General features: G+C 40.6%; 1 protein-coding gene across 4 annotated transcripts in view; it reads right to left on the bottom strand.

Moving 5' to 3' along the window:
* The window catches only part of AFF3 (ALF transcription elongation factor 3), a 521,667-nt gene that overhangs the window by 103,372 nt on the left and 396,987 nt on the right, over positions 1-21,308 (bottom strand). For all 4 annotated transcript variants that reach the window (XM_072844520.1, XM_072844518.1, XM_072844517.1 and 1 more), the window contains one exon: positions 13,317-13,368. In XM_072844520.1, the coding sequence (XP_072700621.1) occupies positions 13,317-13,368 (52 nt within the window). The remainder of the gene's footprint in view (positions 1-13,316; positions 13,369-21,308) is intronic.

The following is a 21,308-nucleotide window of genomic DNA, read 5'->3' as shown; positions in this document are numbered from 1 at the left end:
AATTTTCCTGGCGTCTTCCTCTACTCCTCTCCTTTTATTACTAAATAGCCATTAAAAAAGGTTCCAGAAATACAAATAAAGAACACTCTTGGGGAGAAGGAAGAGAAGTAGAAGGGAGAGGGGAGGATGTTAAAATGTGTACTTTAACAGCTTTACAATAATACATATTTTATATTAATATAAAATGTTTTCTATTAATCTACTTTAGTATTTTTGTCCAGTTACATTAAGATATTGAAACAGGGGGTTCGGTAAGGTTGACTTGCTCATAGTCACAGAGTCAGTAAGTAATGGAACCTCAGGCCACTGAGGTACCACAGAGCACCCAAGTCCTGTCTCTACCTCACTGTGACTATTCTTGTCAGAAGGTGAATTAGGAATTCTTTCAATCTCAGTGCCAAAAGGACTAGTGGGATCCTGTATGGATACTAACACACACACAGGGCAAGCTTCCTGTGGGGATGCTAATGAAGAGGAAGCATAAGAGTCCACCTTTTAGACAGGTGTTTGCAAAGGAGATGGGAGGGTTTTAGGTTTCTGAGACTAAAGTCTTTTTCTCAAGAGGTTTACAGGTAGAAACATATAGTTTATCTCAGAGCTTGACAGAAACTCCTAAGGAGGAAGTATTTTTTTATTTTATTTTATTTTATTTTAATTAATTAATTAATTAATTAATTAATTTACCTCTAGAGCTCACCAGGACAGAATTGCATATATAAAGGAAGTGCTTGCTGCCTGGGTCAAGTCTAGGTAGGTGCAGAGATCGCTGAGGATTCACCAGGCAAATGAGGCAAACCCACCAGTATTGCTGGATGATGATGAAAAATCCAAGCTCAGCTGTAAATTCTCACAATGGTGACAGTGGTGGAAACATCTGGGTTCTGGGACAGAACGCTGGCAAGGTAATAGCCTTCCATGTGAGTGTGTATGTGTGTGTGTGTGTGTGTGTGTGTGCAAGTGGTTATCTAGCATCTGCAATTTCAAACAAGCAAACAAGCAAGAATGATCAACATATCTAAGGATGGCTGAGTAGCTTGGAGATAGTCTACAGGTAGTATGTTGATTTAAATAATTCCTGGTTGTTGAATGGAATAGAAGGTTAAATTTGGAGTGTGGAGGGGATGCAACCTAAGCCCTGCAATTCTACTGTGGCTTTGTGGCCTGCTTGTTAGGGTTGGTCATCCACACACTCTTAGAACTCATCTCACAGAGCAGTTTCACTGCGGGCCAGATCTTGAGCATGGCCAAGACGGTGATGGCCTGTTAACAACTCTCATTTTTGGCACTGCAGGTAGATACTGGGTTCAGTCACTTCCTACTTTGTTGGGTTTGCCAAATGCCTTTTAAATCTTTCAACAAAATCCTTATGCTACCTCAAAATAATGCTTTGGTGGGGACCCATTCACTTCCCACTGACCTTGGTTTGTGTTCAATTATTATGAATGCAACTGGAGCCTAAGTTGTGTGGAATATAAATGTTACTTTGTTATTGTATAAAGATGAGAGTCACATAGATGTTTTGATAGTTTTATTGTAAATGCAACCAAAATCTTAAGTCTGGCTTTACGTTTCACTTAAACATCTTTTTCACTTAGATGACATAGCAATATTTGAAGGTAAAAATAGTTTTGTAATAGTTAAGAGTCTTATGGTTGCACTTTGCAAACCAATTTTTTGACATAAAAGAAAGTTAAATCGATTCTGATTGTGTTCCTATTAGTATTAGCATTTTCACCTCTCAGGAGGCCACTGCCTTAGGGTTTATATGTGAAAATAGTCTCACATATAAGATGTTGTAATCATATATTCTTCTCTGAACTGCTTTGAAGTTTTAAGAATGAATCCCAGTTTGAAAGAAGTGGCACCCAGACACATGTTGTTGAACTGACCTCCCTAGAGAGATAGTCCAGCTAACTTGCACTTTTTGAGCATGAAGACGACCTTTAGGTGGCCTGATGTTTTGGGAACTGTCTGGTCAGCTTCTTAAAGATGGTGTTCTATCACTCAGCACAACCTGTTGGCTGCAAATATGGTCAGGATGGAACTGGCAAGTGCCAAGGGGCGTTGAATTACCACAAATGATTATGCTCCATGTAGAAACAACAGGCTAAGAGAGTCTCCTGAGAAAAGCTGTGCTAGGAGATAACCAGCCCCACTTGGGGAAGATTTGGAAAAACACAAACAAAAATAAAACTTTCCAAGTGTATATCTGGACCAAACACCTGAGTGACTGTAGGTAAATCCCTCACTAAATGAAACCACTCAAGCCTGGATCTGAGTGATAGCACATACTCCGAGGAACATCCATTCTTGAATGGTTACACTTCTGAAGAAGCTATTGAAGATTAAAAACCATTAAACTCACAGGACAAAGGACTATTCCTCTAAGTTAAATAGCTACATCCTCTGGAGGGGGATTTCCACTTCCTCTGCCAACCGGGGGCTCTCCTGGCAGCTGTATTGAGAAGAGGAACATGCCTATCAACTCTTGATGCATGCATGGCCTTTCTTCTGTTCTGCAAATGGAGAGTCTATATTTTGTTGGTACTGATATTCACCATTAACAAACACTTGGCTTAGTTTCAAAAATGAAGGTCCTCTATGAATTCTTGAACTTAAAGCAATGATTCTCTGTTTCTTTTTTTGTGTGTGTGTTAATTATATGTTTACCCAAGTTTCATGGATCATCTTTTAATTTTCATGTAATTTTCTCATTTCCTGGATTTCTGTTCAGGGTCTTCCAGCTGAAGCTAGTCACATCCTATGGTCCAGGCTGGCTGGGCATAACTAAACTGACATAAATCTCAATTGGGTCCTTGGAAGAGGTCTGAGAAAATATTTTAGGAAATAGGGTTCTGGGCCTTTGTGTATCTGTGCTCAGTGACATTTAAGTCAGCTGATAATTTCAGTTTTGGAAATTACTGTTCATTAACTTGAAACAAAGGCCATTACATTTTTGGGTGTCTACCCATGCTCGTGTTTTTCACAAATGTTTTTGAAGAGTGGCATGAGTTAATAAAATTGGCCATATTAAGAGAATTTTGCATTTGCTTCTGGTGACAATAAAATTTTATTTATATAATCTGATTACTTAACTAAGTTTTAGGACTGTTATACAAATAAAAACCTCCTGCTTCACATTTGAGTTTTTACTGACTTCAACAGAAGCTTCGAGTATATGCTTACTTCATACACATGACAAAAACCTGACAGGCAGCAGTTTTCAAATTGACTTACTGCTCTATTCCTATATTAAAAAGAAACCAATTCATCAATATGATTAAATTGGATATTTAGCTTAGTTATAACATTAATTCAAGACTAAACATAAAACCAAACATAAACAACTCTTTTTTTCCCTATTCTATTAATATATGCTATTTTTTTTTTTTTTTTGTACATTGAGGGCAGGGCTTTTCCTGGCATTTAAAATTTACTTTAAATTTTTAAGGCTAAATTATCATAATGAATATCACTAATGTGTCTTGTTTGATGTTCAGCACTTAGTGGGCATTTAAGATATTCTCAGAATGATTCTAATGTAAAAATTTTTTAGCTCTTGTTTGACTACAAATAACATCTACAATACAGTTCATTTCTAATGTAGGAGAAACTTGATTTTGGAATCTTGCCCCTCAAACCTGGTCCTGATTACTGCTTCAACTCCTGTTTATATAATTCTACACAAGTTTGGCAGGATTCAAGAGCACATACCAGGGTGTTGGCTTTTATGAATCTCCTGGGATGTGAATGTCAAGCTGACTGGATGAACTCTGGCCACAAATCCCAGACAAGCACAATGACTCTATTTATTCAGACTTGGCCGCCTGAATGCAGATTGACTCTGTGGGTAATAAATTTTCACAGGCCAAGAACTCCGGCATCAACCAAGCTGATCTTGAGAAGAAAAATGTACCCAGGGAAGTGGAGCTGGGCTGCACAAACCTCCTATGTTTTTATTCCACGTCTGCATATCATTTAGCTAATTCATTTGGTCACTGATAGACATGCACTGCCAATGGCTTCAGAGATTCTTTTCGAAAGCTCTGCTTTCTCTTATGCAATTGTCATATTAAAAAGGAACAAGGGAAAAAATGAACAGCGCCTATTACAATTGGCAATCTGCTTTCAATATTACACCCCAAACTGATGTTAGTTATCTAATGGCCTCTATGGTAAAAAGGAGAGAACTGAGTGGGAATGCTTCTGTGTCTTCCCATAAGAAACCAAAGGCAACAAAAAACAATGAGAACTGCAATTCAGTGCTCAGAGCAATTGCACCTATAATCTTGACATCTTGATGTAGCGAGGCTCTAGATTCATTCCAAGAGGGCTGAGATTCTTTTTGAGAGACATGATTAGCACTCTATGCATTAAAAATAAGAAAAGAACTGGCTCTTTAACTTGAAGATTTATGTTAACTACCTAGATATCTATTAAATTAATTGTGTGCTCTCCAAATATTGATTGGGGATTAAAGGTAACTTTTCTTCATTGTAAGAAGTAAATTATGCCAGAAGGAAAATTTCCCTCTACAGATTATATCCAATGATTAGTGCCTGTAAAATTAAAATTGTCAGTTTGAGTGGATAAACTATGCTCATTTAAAGAGAAAAATTCAGTTATACAATTAAAATGAAAAGACTGCTTGATACGTGTGGATAATGTAATTACTGGAAGCTACAGGCACATACGTAGCCATTCAATTTGGATTCCTGCTTCTTTACTCTTCCTAAGCTTATATATTTGTCATCTCTGAAACACTGTCTGCAGTTGACACTCTCTCAGCTACCCCTTGCTGAAAGTTTAATCATCTGTTCTTCTCCTTAAGCCTTAGCTATAATAATTTCATCTAGATATTTGCCTTGTCCAACTTCCCCAAGCTTTTCCTGACTTGAGAGGCAGAGCTCCTCTTTTTACCAAATTGGAAGACAAGAAATATAATCAATTGCTTCAAGTCCATTAAAAAAAATTCCTCTAGTACTTGGTGACTTTAGGAATAATTTTGTCTTAAATCTTCTAATTTCTTTGCATTCTTACATGAGGATTTTGGCCTTTGGAATGTTAAAGTCAAGAGTTACAGAAAAGGGGATCTAAGCAAATTACTACATGTATCAGCATCTTTCATTTACCCAAACTAGAAAATGGATTCTCATATTATTTGTCCTAGTCCCAGTCTGAACCTTATCAAGTGTGAAAATTATAAGAGCAAACATTGGAATACGCTTCCATTTTAATTACATCCCTTAACTTTCCAGGTAAATTTTGTCATAATCTTAGCTCTAGAGGTCACAGTAAAAATTCTGCTATCATTGAAAGAGAAGGCTATCGAGAAACCCATTCTTTTGGTTTTGGAGGCTTCTGTTTGAGATAAATTCTGAACATCTGTAACTTCAACATGGCTTCGCGGTAACAATATTTAAGAAGTGATTATAGGCATTTCCATGGGGATTGGATAGAACTTTCCTCTTAAATAGGTAGATTATTTGTACATTAATCTACGGCCACCTTATGATTTTGGATCTTATGTTTTTGTCTTCTCTGTCAACTCCTTTGATCTTTGGATAGGATTAACTTGAAAAATTGTAGTGCTCAGTAAAAGAAATAAAGCTAGAGCAAAAGTTACCTTTGATACTGTGTATGTATTCATGTATCCATCCATTCAGCAAGTATTTAGACCCTGCTGCTAGACCCAGTCCCTGCCCTTAGGAAACTTCTAATCTCATTGGTAGAGACAGATATTTTAAAAAGTAAACATAACACATCATTAAAGTTATGATGAGACTTAAGAAGAAAGGTTAAGATGGCTGGGAAAAGGACTAACTAGGGATCCAATTTAGATAATGGGGAGGCCCCTGAGAAACTGAGTTATGTTATGCTTCCAGCATGAGTAGGTGTTGGTCAGACAAAAAAAAAAAAAATGATGGAGAAGCCTCTGGAGGTCCTGAAGCAGCTGAGCATGGCCTGTTGGAGGAGCTGAAAGAAGGCCCATGTGGCTAATGTGTCATGAATGAGCTTAATGTGATGTGAAGGAAAGATGTGAGTGAAGCTGGACTGTGTAGGGTAGTGTTAGTCATGCTATGGGTTCTGGATTTTATCTCAAGTGAAACAGGAAACTTATTTAAGATTTTAGACCAAGGAATGAGTTGATCTGAACTGATATATATATATATATATATATATATATATATATATATATATATATATATATTTTTTTTTTTTTTTTAAAGCTTTTATTTATTTATTCATGAGAGACAGAGAGAGAGGCAGAGACACAGGCAGAGGGAGAAGCAGGCTCCATGCAGGAAGCCCGATACGGGACTTGATCCCAGGACTCCAGGATCACACCCTGAGTCAAAGGCAGACGCTCAACTGCTGAGCCACCCAGGCGTCCCTGATTCATATTTTTAAGATCATTGTGAAGAGGCTGCATTATGGAGAGAAAGAATAGAAATATGCTAGTGTCTCCTAGATTAGTTTATTATTTATTTATTTATTATTTATTATTTATTTATTTATTTATTTAAAGATTTATTTATTTATTTATGATAGACACACACACACAGAGAATGAGAGGCAGAGACATAGGCAGAGGGATAAGCAGGCTTCCTATGGGGAGCCCGATGCGGAACTTGATCCCAGGACTCTGATCATGACCTGAGCCAAAGGTAGATGCTCAACCACTGAGCCACCCAGGTGCCCCTGGTTTAGAATAGCCAGGATGGAAAGAAATGGAAAGGCTAGTATTTAATTTTGGAGGTTGAATTTATAGGCCTTAGAAATGAAATTAACATTCAAGTGGGAAGTGAGAGTTGTCAAGGATAACCCTGGTGTTTTCTAGGCTTAAATATCTGGGTGTCTGGCAGGGCCACTTTCAGAAATGGAAACAATCACAAGAAGAATATATCTGTGTGTGAGTGGGTAAGGGGTGGCAAACACCAGAAGTCCAGTCCGGCACAAATTGAATGTGAAATGCTTGTGATACATCCAAGTGGAAAAGTCAAGTAGGTCTGCAGTTCAGAAAAGAGTTCTGAGCTGAGGATGTAACTTTAGAAACTGTAAGCATAGAAAAAATGAAGGTCATGGGAATGGATGAGATCACCTAGAGAGAGAGAGAAAGAAAAAGGAAGTGGAGAACAGAAATCATGAATAAATGCTGAAAGACTCCAATATGTAAAACTGGGCAGGGGAGGAACAGCCAGCAAAGGAGCCTAAGAAGAAATAGTCAAAATGGTAGGAAACAAACCAGGAGTTTAGTATTAGACACCTCAAGAAAAGTGGGGTGATCAATAGTTTTTTTTTTTTAAGATTTTATTTATTTATTTATTCATGAGAGACACACAGAGAGAGGCAGAGACATAGACAGAGGGAGAAGCAGGCTCCATGCACGGAGCCTGATATGGGACTCAATCCCGGGACTGCAGGATCATGCCCTGGGCCAAAGGCAGGCACTAAACCGCTGAGCCACCCAGGGATCCTAATCAATAGTTTTCAATGCAGTAAGTCTTCTGGTAAGACAAGAGACTAAAAAAAGCCCAGTACGTTTGGCTCTGTGAAGGTCACTGGTGACCCAATGCATAATTCTGATGGGGACACGGGACAGAAAGGAGTCAAAAGAACAAGGTCCCAAGTAACAGAGAGGAAATGGGACAGACTTTTGATAAGAGGAAAGCAGTGTTCTCATATAATAGGAGTAAAGGAGGGGATGAGTGAAGATGAAGGTACTTTTGTGGATCTGGTTATGGAAAGATGAGGCTTTCCTGTTGGAAGCTGGTCAGCCAAGGTATGCACTAGGATGAATAAGAGAACACAAGTCAGCTGCTCACTCAAAAAGTCAGGAAAATAGAGAAGGAAATCCCCGTTATCCATGTATTATCAGTTCTGTGATGGAGGACACTAAGGGAGAAAACCTGTAAAATGCTATCACCAATGAACTGTTAATAAGTTATGTATGTATAATGTAGTTCTTGGAACAGCCACTAGAAAAGCTATACAAAGAGGTACACTAAAAACACTAGAGGTAAATAAAACCTCTATTATCTAGAGGTAAATAAAACCATCCAGAATTCTGCAGGATGCTCAAGAAACCTACAGAAGTCAGGAGAAAGAAAAATGAAAACAGAAAGAAAAGGAAAGTGACGGAAGAGCAAAAATAAAGTGACAGACTTAAGCCCTAATATAACAATAATTACATTAAATGCAAATGTTCTAAATATGTCAATCAAAAGACAGAGATTGGTTGGGATGTCCGGGTGGCTCAGCGGTTCAGCATCTGCCTTTGGAAGATCCTGGAGATCCAGGATCCTGGAGATCCAGGGCCTGATCCTGGAGATCCAGGATCGAGTCCCACATTGGGCTCCCTGCATGGAGCCTGCTGCTCTCTCTGCCTGTGTCTCTGCCTCTATCTCTCTCTGTGTCTCTCATGAATAAATAAATAAAATCTTAAAAAAAGACAGAGATTGGCAAAATAGATAAAAATATGACAACATACTGTAAGAAACTCACTTCAAACACAACAATATAGGTGGGTGGAAAGTTAAAGAATGGAAAAAGTTACATTGTGTAAACATTAGTCAAGAGTGCAGTAGTGGCTAAGTCAGTATCAGATACAGTACACTTCAGAGCAAAGAAAATGACCAGAGATGGAGTGGAACATTACATAATGATAAAAAGTCAATCTACCAAGAAGACATAGCAATCCTAAATGTTATGCACCAAATAACAGAGCTGTAAAATATGTGAGGCAAAAACTGACAGAATGGAAAGGAGCAGTAGACGAATCCACAGTTATAGTTGGAGACTGCAGCACTCCTCTCCCAACGATTAATAAAACAACTAGAGAGAAAGTCAGCGAGGATCTAGAAGAACTCAACACCAACATCAACCAACAGGATCTAATTGACATTTATAGAACACTCCATCCAACCACAGAATATACATTCGTTCAAGTGCCTGTAAGACATTTACCAATACAGACTATATCTTGGGCCATAAAAAATATTCAGTCAATTTACAAGAACTGGAGTCCTACAAATGTGTTCTTTGACCACAACAGGATCAAACCAGAAATCAATAAAAGATTACAGGAAATCGCCAAACATATGGAAACAAAACACCCATTTCTAAATAATCCATGTGCCAGGGGGGAAGTCTTACTGAACTGAAGGACAATGAAAATACAAAATACCAAAATTTGTGGGATGTGGCTACAGCTTGCTGAGAGGGAAATGTACAGCACTATGTGCTTATATTATAAAAGAGGACAAGTCTCAAATCAGTAATCCTTTTTAAAGAAAGATTTTATTTATTTATTCGTGAGAGTCATAAGAGAGAGGCAGAGACACAGGCAGAGGGAGAAGCAGGCTCCCTTTGGGGAACCTCATGTAGGACTTGATCTCAGGATCCCGGGATCATGACCTGAGCCAAAGGCAGATGCTCAACCACTGAGCACCCAGGTGCCCCTCATATCAGTAATCTAAGGTCCCTCAAGAATCCAGAAAAAGAAGATAAAAATGCATGGAAAGCAATGGAAAGAGGGAAATAATAAAGTTAAGAAGTAGATAAAATCGAAAACAGAAAACTTAATAGAGACTATCAATGAAACAAAAACTTGTTTTTCGAAAAGATCAATGAAATTGAGAAACCTCTAGCAAGATGACAAAGACAGAAATAAGATCAATATCAAGATGAAATGGGATATCACTGTAGACCCAGACATTAAAGGGATAATAAAAGAACAGAACATTCTGCACATAAATATGATAACTTAAAAAGACATGATAAACCAATTACTTAAAGAGCATATACTGCCATAACCTACCCAATGTGAAATACTCTTAACAGCCCTTGAACTATTCAGAAAGTAGAATTTGTGTTAAAAATCTTCAGGTTTATGTGGTTTCACTGGAGAAGTCTGACAAGTGTTTAAAGAAAAATTAACTTTAACTTTATATAAACTCTGCAAGAAAAAACAAGTGCAGGGAACACTTCTCAATTTATTTCATAAGCCAGTAAAGTAATGACCTTCTCTCTTTCTTTCTTTTCGTGTTTTTTTTTTTTTTTTGAATGCCCTTATTTCAAAACCAGACAAAGACAATACAAAAAAGACAAACATGGTGAGGATGCGAAGTAACTGCAATTCTCTTACACTCCCGATGAGAGTGTCAATTGGTGAAACTGCTTTGGAAAATGGTTGAAAGTGATCTATCCAACTTGAACATGCACATACCTCCCGGGCCTGATTTCTACTCTTGGGCACAGACCTAACAGAAATGTTTCCATATGTGCACCAGATGACCTGTAGAAAAATGTCAATGACAGTACTACTCTGATATCCCAAATACCCTTGTGCCCATCAGGAGTAGAAAGGGTAAGTAAATTAGGGCATATGCACATGATGAGATACGACTGGGCAATGAAAATGAGTACTTTTCAATTGCTTGCAACATGGGTAAGTCTCACAAATATAACACTGAGTGAAAGAAGCTACAAATGAGAGTACACACTATATGATTCCATTGATATAAAGTTCAAAAACAAGCAAAATTACCCTATGGTGTTAGAAAAACAGGAGAGTGGTTATTCTTCTGGAGGATGGTGACTGGATGGGGATTTGGGAGACCTGAGAGGCTGGTTGTGTCTGTGTGGTGATGACAGGTGTGTGTGGTTTTTGAATGTTCATTACATTGCATTCTTAGGTTCTGTGTACTTTTCTCTTTGTATGGATGTTCATTTGTAAGTTGACTAAAAAGCAAAAAACTAAAGGCCTATTGGATCTGATAACATGAAGATAACAGATGAGCACATGTTCTGAGTAGGCTCTGGGGATCTGACATTAATTTCCCACTACTTTATAAATGGTGACCCTGGAGCAGAGAATAGCTTGTGGACTGGGCCAAGGCTGAAAGCTACTAAGTCACTGGCACTGCAAGGGTTTGAACCCAGGGACCAGGGCTGCTCAGCCTGTGCTTACTCACTAAACTAGCCTGTCTCTTCATCCTTGGGAGCACAGAGACAATGAGGATAAAGGAAACCTTAGAATGTTCAAATCCATGTGAGTCTGAGGCAACCTGAGGAAGGGCAAATGGGCACAGCAATCTGAAGCTCTTGTAGATATCTTTGTCACAGGAAGTGACCAATAATCACAAGGACAGCCAGATGTTGGGTAAGAGAAAGCTAAGGAGTTTAGCATGCTCTGTTTATCGAGGCAGGGAAATATACAATGTATTTTTGAAAGATTTTGGGTTAAGGGACAAATTCTGATGATATCTGGCAAATTCATTTATGTGAAATGTTTAATTATCTCCTGATGCCAGAGAAATGCAGTGTGAGTGTGTGTGTCTACACGCATGCATGTGCATAGGCTCTACTCTTCAGGGTCACAATCACATTTTGGTTTTGGAGGGGAAAAATACCATATCATTAGCCTTTTTTTTAAAGCATGGAAATTATGATTTTGTGATTAGGCCAGGCTATAATTATAGGCCAAAGGAGGATAACTTAATATAATTAGTGTTAGAGCAATCACTTAAACCACCTCATACAATGTCTAGAGTCTTAATTATACTACTGTATAAAAAATCACTCATTCCGTCAGCCACTTTTATTGTAAACAATGGAAAGGTGTACACACATAGGGACCACACGTAAGAAAAAAGGATCTAACCTGTATATTCACAATATATTATCAATGATCACAGATTAGAAAGGAGTGGCTAATAGAGCAAAGTGATTCAACTAAAAGTTCTTACTGCCTTAGAGAATGTGTCTAGTACATCCTTGATAACTAATTTTTTTAATAAATTGAGTTTTCAGTGGAAATATTTCCCAGAAATAACTCTGGAAAAAAATTTTCCAAATTAAGAAAGTTTGCTGAATACAGTACTCTGTGAATTCCTTTTCTAACATAAAGGAGACATAATCTACACATCTGATATGACTTAATCCACAATGTACCTATCTGAACCTTTCACTAGGAAAAAAACATGAAGAGATGAAATCATTAGCTAATAGTCACATAGGTGAGGAATCAAAATCAGGAGTGAGGTCATCTCAGTTCTCAGTATTGCTGTGTTATGGATAGCTGACTGTCCTGGTGTGCACACCTAGAAACAAAGTTGTCAGTCTCTACAAAACCCAAAGCCTGAGCAGCTCACCTTGCTCAGTTAGCTCTCCTTCACTTTGGGTTTTCCTGGCTTGCCCCCTAGTTTCAATTCAAGTTCTATTTCACACCCAGGCTCTGGTTTGCTAATTCACTTTCTTCCTCAAGGTGAACAGGCTCTTTCTCTGTGATCTTACAGCCACATTCTGCTTAGATGCTCTTCCTGGAAATGTTCCTTTGACTTTTATCTCACCTCTGCACACTTTGCGCATTATTTGCATTTGCATGGCTAGACAGCTGAATTGCCTGTATAGTGCTCCATGACACCTTCGTATAAAATTCATGATTCCAAGATCAATTGCATACTACCTTATAGGGCATGTAAAAATAACTTCTGGAGAAACCTATCTGGATTGTCTTTATACCTACCACATTTGTCCAAACTTGACAAAATACCACACGGATAATAAGAAAAACGGAACAGAGGTGTAGGAAAATCTATCTTTTTATATTTTCAAACTTGCTTTAGAATACAAACATTTCCTGAAATGCAGACGTTGAAAGTGATGAATGTAGCGTGGCTATTTTTTCACCTTAACTGACTGATCGGAAGAGTATTTATAAACCCCTGACTGATGTCTTGAGCTGGTAAATCAACACCAGGGGAGAACACGTTAAGCACATTTATCATCTAAGACAAACAGCCTATTCAGAGCATGATTATTTTTTATTCATCGTTTAAGTTTCACCTCTGCGTTTGCTTCTTCTCAATGTTAATAATATCTGTATAAGACTTCTCAATATTTAATGTTACAGCTTGCCCACTGCATGCTGATGAGGTTAGGTCACACACTTGATCTCTAGAAGACTAGTAGTGAGCTTTGCCAGAAAAAAGAAAAAAAGAAAAAGAAGAAGAAAAGCAAAAATAGGGTCTATTTTGTATTGAAGTCCAGTGGGTGCTAGGGGCTTCCTTGTAAGTGCCCATTGTTGGTTTCAAAGACACAGAAATCACACATCACAGTTATAAGGAAAATTAAGGCTAAGATATTTTAATGGACTGGCCCCACAGCATGAAAGCTCATAATTACCAGAGGGCACCCAGCAGCCCAGAGAACCACAATTTCGAATGTGTATGATTCAGTCAATACCCAGGACAGCCTGGGGGGTGAGCGGTGCTGTCACATTCAAAGGACAGCAACACGAAAGAAAATCTTACCTGTTCATTCTCCTCTTCATCACTACTTAGCTTAAGGTCATCTTCTAACATTCTGAAAAAAAAAAAAAAAAAAAAAAAGGAACAAAGAGGTACAGATACTTAGCAAATTCAAAATAATTCAGCATGAAAATATCTTTTCTTTTCTTTTTATTTTTTTTAAGATTTTATTTATTTATTCATGAGACACACACACACACACACACACACACACACACACACACACACAGAGAGGCAGAAGGAGAAGCAGGCTCCATCCTAGGAGCCCGACGTGGGACTCGATCCCAGGTCTCCAGGATCATACCCTGGGCTGAAGGCGGCGCTAAACCACTGATTCATCCGGGCTGCCCCGAAAATATCTTTATTAGAGCAATGTTCCAATAATAAGTATATTTTATTTCCTAATTAATTAAAAAAGAAACCTTTTCTTTTAAGCCTTTTTCTTCTGATGTGCTTAGGAAATAAAAAACTGCCCCATTATGAAGATTAACCCTCACAACAGTCCTTAATAGGGTAAGATGAGTAACAGAATCAAATAGGTGCTTTTGCATGTGAAGTTTGAACTCTATAGTTATTTGCTCGTTTGCCATGTGACAGGTGCTCTGCTATGTCTTCATTACTATTTATGGTCAACAAAGAGAAGGCAGGTAGCACTGTGCTGACAGCAGTAACACAATAAACTGGAGCTGTGAGGGGAAGCTGCTCAGGTCTCCACCAGTCAAAGGTCTGGAGAAGACCTCTGCCCAAAAACCCTGCTGGATGAGGAAGACCACATGGGGGAGAAGATTCTGAAAAGACTCTGAAGGCAACTCTCAAGTGCCCCCTGCCTCTGTCGGATTTGCCTTGGCAGAAGCAATGGGAAAGGATGCTTTCGGGTCTGTAGAAGTTCAAAGCAAAAGCATACAAACAAAAAATCAAACCCTCTTATTTCTGCTGGTGATAAAATTGGATTCTTGGTGGCACTGCTGAATTGTTTATAGGAAAATAGTTTTCAGATTAATTCATTTCAAAAGAAATCTCACTCAGAGGGATACTGTGTAACACAAATGAATGCAGGCAGAGTTGCTCTGTGGGGGTGAGGGTGGGGAAGGGTCCATTTCTGATGGGCTCCAGGAATCAGTCTGAAGGCCACTGAGCCCATGTGCTTGGAGGACCTCATTGTCCTCCTTGAAGTCACCTTCAAAAGACTGTTCCCTAAAATGTGCCTAGTTTCTTTAAAAGCCAATTACAGGCCCATCCATCATCATGATATTCCTCTGAATATTTTTAAAAGTAATTTCAGTGACTTTTGGGGTGAACTTGGGGGAAAGATTTGCCAGGGCAGCACACAGACCCAGTTTTTCCCCAGTTGGCCATTTGTTTGGAGAAAATCACTTAACGCCTTCAATCTCTGGTCCCATTTCCTTATTTGTAAAGTGACAGGTTATGCTGGGCAATCTCTAACATCCAGTCCTGCTTCAGATTCCATGAGTCTAGGGAATAAAGTCACCCCCTCTTCCGTAAAGTAGAAAAACTCTTGTTTTGTTGTAGAGAGCGCAGCTGAGATATTTCTTTTTTTTTTTTTTGCAGCTGAGATATTTCTAAGCAATTGCTGCTGTACCACTTAAGCCATAACCATGAGGACACCAGATCTGTTTCCTCACAGGCTATGGCCATTCTACCAGTATGGAGAGTATCACTCTTATTATTTCAACCACAGGCAAACCAAGAAAGCATCAGCAAAGACTGCCCTTCACATCTTTCAGGCGTGCGGTCCATTCCCTTTGACCTCACAAACTCCTACCCTTAGCTTCAAAGAGAAGAGACATGGTGGTGATTCATTACAGCATTGTTTAGGAAGAACCTAGGAAAGGGACTGTGTTTTCTTTGTCCTCGAGTCCTCAGTGACTAGCACAATGACAGCACAGAGTACAATACCAGTTTGTTGGCTGGGCTGGGGCAATTTCCCCAAGACTATTTTCCTACTAAAAGGCACAAATGCCTTTCTGATGAAAAAACCCAGAGAAGCAAGAAGCAGGACAGCTTCTTGCCTCCATACTTCACTCTCTAGGGGTAAACTGCCAACTGCGATTTGGTTTGATCTCAAGGATTGCCCTGGAAGCATTGGGTGTTCTAAGCGTGGGTGGTCCTGTCAGTGGGTGGCAAGAAGGAGGGGGAAGGATACACATAATCATCACTAACAACCCTTTTGTTGTTGGATAGAGGTCATGTCAAGGGTGACTGAGAAGTTTCATCTTTATATGGGCAACAGCACACACAGACTTGAAGGCCACTGTCAACCAGAACAAGAAACCCCAACGTGCCCCAAAGCAAGGGATCTTAGCTTGGCCGCAAACAAGCCATGTGACTCGCTCACCACACGAGGCTGGCAATGCTGAAAGTAACCACAACAGTAAGAACAGGGTGTAAGGTTCTCTTGTAAGGTAGGGAATACAGCTTATTGTTGTTTATTCTGAGCATGTGCTAAATGTGTAAACACATCACTGGGTGTTGGTTTGAATTTCATACTGTCTCTCACATCCCCTGATCCTGGGTAAGTCACACCTTTGGGCCTCGGCTTCGTCATTTCTGTTTTTGCCATAATTTCTAGAAGAAAAGCAGTCAGAAATCCACCTTGCTTTGTGAACTTTTTATATCTTAAAAAAATGAATTTATTGTGTTTCTGGCTGAGATCTAAAAACAAAGGATCAAATGTAAAAATACTTTGTATTCAAGAAAAATCTCCAGAGAAGTTAGAAGCCAGTTAAATTTCTGAATCCTGAAATATGAGGAAAGGGCATTGAAACACTAAGTCCCTCTGACATGTCCCACAGCAGCTCTGGGACACCGCTGTCGCCAACCCCTGCAGCCACAGGCCCGGAGCAGACAGTCACCACCACTCTGCCCAATCATCAGTAGTCACACACTGAGGTGACGGATGCTCAAGCCCATCAAGGAACACAGTCCAGCCTTCCTACTTTATTCTCATGGTCACAGCAAACCCTCCATGACTCAGCTTCCAAAGCACAGTGCGTGTCCCCATTCCCTGTGTTCTTCCAGCCTGGCTGACCAGACTTAAGGAAGAGGAGCCAAAGGAGATGTCTGAGGTGACAGCTGAACAACAAAGCATAGCTGGAGAAGAAAAATGCTGTAACCCACAAGATCCTAAGAGATGTCAGTGTTTGGCATGTGGCAGGCAGACAGGAGGCTGGGATTAGCTCCCTGTAAACATACAAATGGCACTACTGTGCCCCAGCTCCAATCCTGCCCATTTGAGAACATTTTTATCATCTATTTCTGAAAGGAATAGATTGGCATGGATTAAACATATTAAACATGAACAAACAACAAACAAAGGTTTAAACCAAATGTAAAAGAAAATCCAAACTAAGTGTTGGTGAGGCCCAAGGGCAGAGGTGGAGGTTCTCCAACTCTATTTTCGAAAAAGGAAGGCAAAGCCCCCAATGCTCTGAAGGGCCAAAGGTAGAGTTTCAGATGGGTCATCTGCACATCAGTGCAGGGCCCGTGTTTTGGCATCATGCTGGCTCGTATGGGCACCCTGCTGTACCCCTGCACCCCTACCTCTGACCACCACCAGTGGTCCTCCCTCCAGCCAGTAATGTCTACCCAGCCAGAGCCATTCCCTTAGCCCTCCCCCTTCTAAGGCCCTCCGAGCCCTCCCAGGGGCCTGAACTGTTGATTAGTAGGAGCACTCAGTGTTGAATGGAGGTTCAAGCCAGACCAGCTAAAAGCACTTTCTACATATTACCTTATTCGACCCCACGCACCTCCTCCAAGGTGGGCACTGCTGGGGCAGCACGCTGCACTGGTCAGAGCACGGACTCTGGAGTCAGGCTGCCCAGGATGAATCCTAACTCTACCACTCAACTAGCTGAGTGACCCGATACCTGTCTCAACGGGTTTTCCAGAGAAATCGTTACACAATCATTGGAAAGTGCTTAGCACAGAACCTGGCACAGAACAAGCATTCAATAGATGTTCGTTTTTTATTAATATTCCTCATTTATCTCTGAGGGTAATGCCTTAGAGCATTTAAGGAATTTGCATGGATAAACAGTTTGGGAGAAAAGATGTTTCTATAATAATACCTTAAATCTAAGCCCTTTGCTCTACTTTCTGGACATTCTGAAAACAAAAGAGATTTTCTAGAGGTTGTGGAGGGGTGATGTATTTTAGTTATAACTGCTGCCATGGTTGATTGATTGGACATGGCTTCAGAGGTAGAGTGGACAAAAAACATGCCCATCAGCTTCAGTATATAAGGAGATCTGCCCTCAGGGCCAGGGGTCAGCCACATGGCCAGGAGGCCCCAGCAGGACCCACCGAATTATGACAACAGGGGTGCCGAAATAAAACAGAGAATAAAATTGAACTTCTGGAAGTAAGGCCAGAGAGCAGAGTTGCAGCCAGAGGTGCAGAGAAACCTCGACCCTGTGCCCAGAACACCTGATGGGCTGTCACAAGCCCTCCAAGGTCGTGCCTGACTGTGACTGGCCTGCGAGTCTGAACCAAGTAACTAAAAACTGAGACATTAAAGGATGCAGGCAGGATTTTTAAACATGCAATTAGGTGATTAAGATTCTACCTATTTTCCACTGGGGAACTGCGTTAGACCACGGTTTCTTAAAATGATTGTCCCAGGCTTGTTATCACACGCCGCACGAACACCTGGCGCAAAGGGTCAGAAGGTTCTAAGCTACGGGCTGAAGGTCCCATGCTCTCACGCAGGGAGGGGGCCTCGTGTGGAGGGTCCCCCAGGAAGGCGTGACAGAGTGGCTTCAGAGCTCTGACAAGGGAGGCAGGCACACACAGTTCCCTTTGGGGTTTGCAGGGTTCTCCCTCAGGGGGAGCCCTCTTTCTGCAAGTGAAGGCTGTATGGCACCAGCAGCAGGACTGGCATCCATGATCTCAGCCACGGATGCTTTCCTGTGGTCAGGTGCTAACGGGGAGGGGGAGCACACTGCCTCCCAGGGCCGGCTCCCTCACATATTACATTCACATCAGTGCTGCCACCTTGGCCATTTAAAAAAAGACCTCCAAACTGCAAAGCTCTGCACACACAACTTAACAGAACCCAACTGCCTCATCTGTTGGGAACCTTGGTGGTGCTCAGGAAAGGGAGAAATGAAATAAAACCCTTACGACTTTAATATTTGATTATGGGGACCTTCCCATGTGTGGTATTTATTTGGGCATACAGACACATTTATGTTGTTGCCAGTCCTTACATTTCTGAGGTACACTGCCTCCCAGGGAGCAGGAACAGTAGCCTACCCTAAGCAGATGGCCAACTGCTTCTCATGCGCCCCTATTTCTTCACAGGTATCATGAACAAGCACATTAACTACCTTCAAATGTAATGGCAGTCATTTCACAGAGCAGTGGTTTTTAATTAATAGTATTTCCCCAGAATTACTTTCCATTTGGGGCCCTTAACAGATATGAATCCTTTAGCCCTTTAAAGTTCATTTCATTTTGCTTGATCTTAATGGCTTTTAAGAAATCTGAGTTTTAATTGGGCTGTTTGATTTTCAGATTTGCTTCTGTAGCTGGTGCTACTACTGTCTCCACCTATTTGAGATTTAAAGCCAAAGACAAATGTTTATGACTCCCTATTAAACATATTCATATATGCAAATATCTATTCTAGCAATTAGCTGTGCACCATAGCCTACTCGTTATGCAAGTGCACCCCTCTGCAGGTATTCCCCAAGCCATCGTCTCTACTGCTAGGAACATGGGAAGAAGTTATAAAACACCTTTTATTCTGTCTGAAGTCCACTGTACTGTCAGGGTCAGTGCTACCATCTGCCTGGGTTTATTTTCACAAACAGGTAACCACTTGCCTCTTTTTATAAAAAGATTTTTATTTATTTATTCCTGAGAGTCACAGACTGAGAGAGAGAGAGAGAGAGAGAGAGAGAGAGAGGCAGAGACTCAGGCAGAGGGAGAAGCAGGCTCCATGCAGGGAGCCCGACATGGGACTTGATCCCGGGTCTCCAGGATCACGCTCTGGGCTGAAGGCAGCGCTAAACTACTGGGCCACCGAGGCTGCCCCATTTTTTCAGAAGAATTTGGCTCATGCCATTCCAGTCAATCGGAAGCCAGGAAGGCTCATATAGGCTCACACTGGGGGGTAGTGATTTAGTGCATCCAAGGCACAAATGAAGTAACTTAGTCTGGAAGCAAATAGAGAAATCAGGAGTAAGACAAAGGAGTGGTTTAGATGACCTAAGAGTTTTCAACTCTGATGTTTTCCTATCCAGGGTTTCATATCTACATCTTTTGAAGAATGGGGGTTCATAGGGAGATGGTGTTTGCTCACTTGTATCTCCTTCCTGGACTTCCTCTTCCTCAAGTAACCTTCTGATTCTGCACACTCATCCTGTGGTGGAGGATGGAGGTGCACCATAGCTCTTCTGTTTATAACCTCACTTTTTATTAGGGACAGTATGTTCTATTGGTCCTTTTCTCCCATTTACGAGCTGAGTACACCTGCTACCTTCTACACAGGCCTGTCTTTCCTGGGGGCCAGCATCTCATTTCCTACCATTTAAGACTCTCGCAAAACAAACAATCAAACAATCAAACAAACAAACAAAAAACATCCTCATTTAGAAGACCTGCTAAACCCTGGTGAGATACAAGTGAATGAGTGCCTTTGAAATCTCAATTGAGCAACTGCCTTTCCCAATAGTACCTGTACCTAGTACATTAATATAGAATAAACAATAAAAAAAACTGGAAACCAACACTAATAAGAAAAACATAGTCAATGGTACTAGCGTGTGGGTGGTGAGATGAGTTCTGGAGGCCCGGGGCTCAGGGAAAGCTGCAAGGAGGAGGGAGTACCTGAAGGGCTTCGAGGTCCTAAAGGAGGCAGATGAAATCAGGGACCTCTATCCTGAGAGGGAACTCTATCCATAGAGCAGGGTTGACAGACAAGCACAGAGAGCTTGGGAATGGAGCCAGTTTATTTTCTTTACTCTCATGGTATTTTTTAAGTAATACATATACATAGTTCAGAACTCCCCCGAATAGCATAAGGTATACAGTGAAATGTTTCCATCCTCATCTTGTTTATAACCTCTTACTTGCTACTCTCATCCTCCAAAGTCACCCCTGTTTATAGGTTCTTATATATTATTTCAGAATTTCTTTATGCATTAACAAGTAAATATGAATGCAGCACATTAGATCCATCAGGGTAAGTACCTGACATTAAAGAACAACTATGTGGTGGACAAATACAATGTTAACTAGACCCTAATTACCTGGCTGTGGCAGGCAGCTTCTAAGATGCTTCCATAGATCCTGTCTCCTGGTATTCATGTCCTTTTGTACTCCCCTCCCTGGAGTATGGCTGTACCTAGTGACTGGCTTCTAGTAAACAGAGTAGGGCAAAATGATAGGATGTCACTTGTGAGTTTAGGTGACCTCTGCTTACTGGCATGCATACTCTTTTACTCTTCTTGCCAGCTTACTTGGATGGGAAAAAGCTGCCATGTTGTGAGCTACCGTATGGAGAAATTCCCGTGGCAGGGAAATGAGGGGGACTTTTGGCCAATGGCCAAGGAGGAACTAAGGTCCTCAGTCCAGCGACCCAGGAGGAACTGAATCTTGCCAACAATCACATGAGCAAGCTTGGAACTGGGTCTGTCCCCAGGGAAGCCTTGAGATGATTACAACCCACCCACCCCTTGCTGCCCTGTGAGAGACCCACAGCCAGAGGCCCCAGGTGAGCCATGCTCAGATTCCTGACCAACAGAAACGGTATAGTAATAAATGCTGTTTTAAGCCACTAAGTTTTGGGGTAATTTGTTAGGCATCAATAAGTAATTCTTATGCTGGCAGATGGCATTAAATATTTAGTGTGTCCCTTTTCAAGATCACCCTCAGCTGCTTCAACTAAAAGCATTAACAGACATTATTCAAGCCGTCCAACAGAAGTATAATGTGGACCTAAAGGTAATTAAAAAGTTCTAAAAGTCATGT

This window comes from Canis lupus, chromosome 11 (genome assembly GCF_048164855.1).
Source record: "Canis lupus baileyi chromosome 11, mCanLup2.hap1, whole genome shotgun sequence".
Lineage (NCBI taxonomy): Eukaryota > Metazoa > Chordata > Mammalia > Carnivora > Canidae > Canis > Canis lupus.
This window is presented reverse-complemented; position numbering and strand designations above follow the sequence as displayed.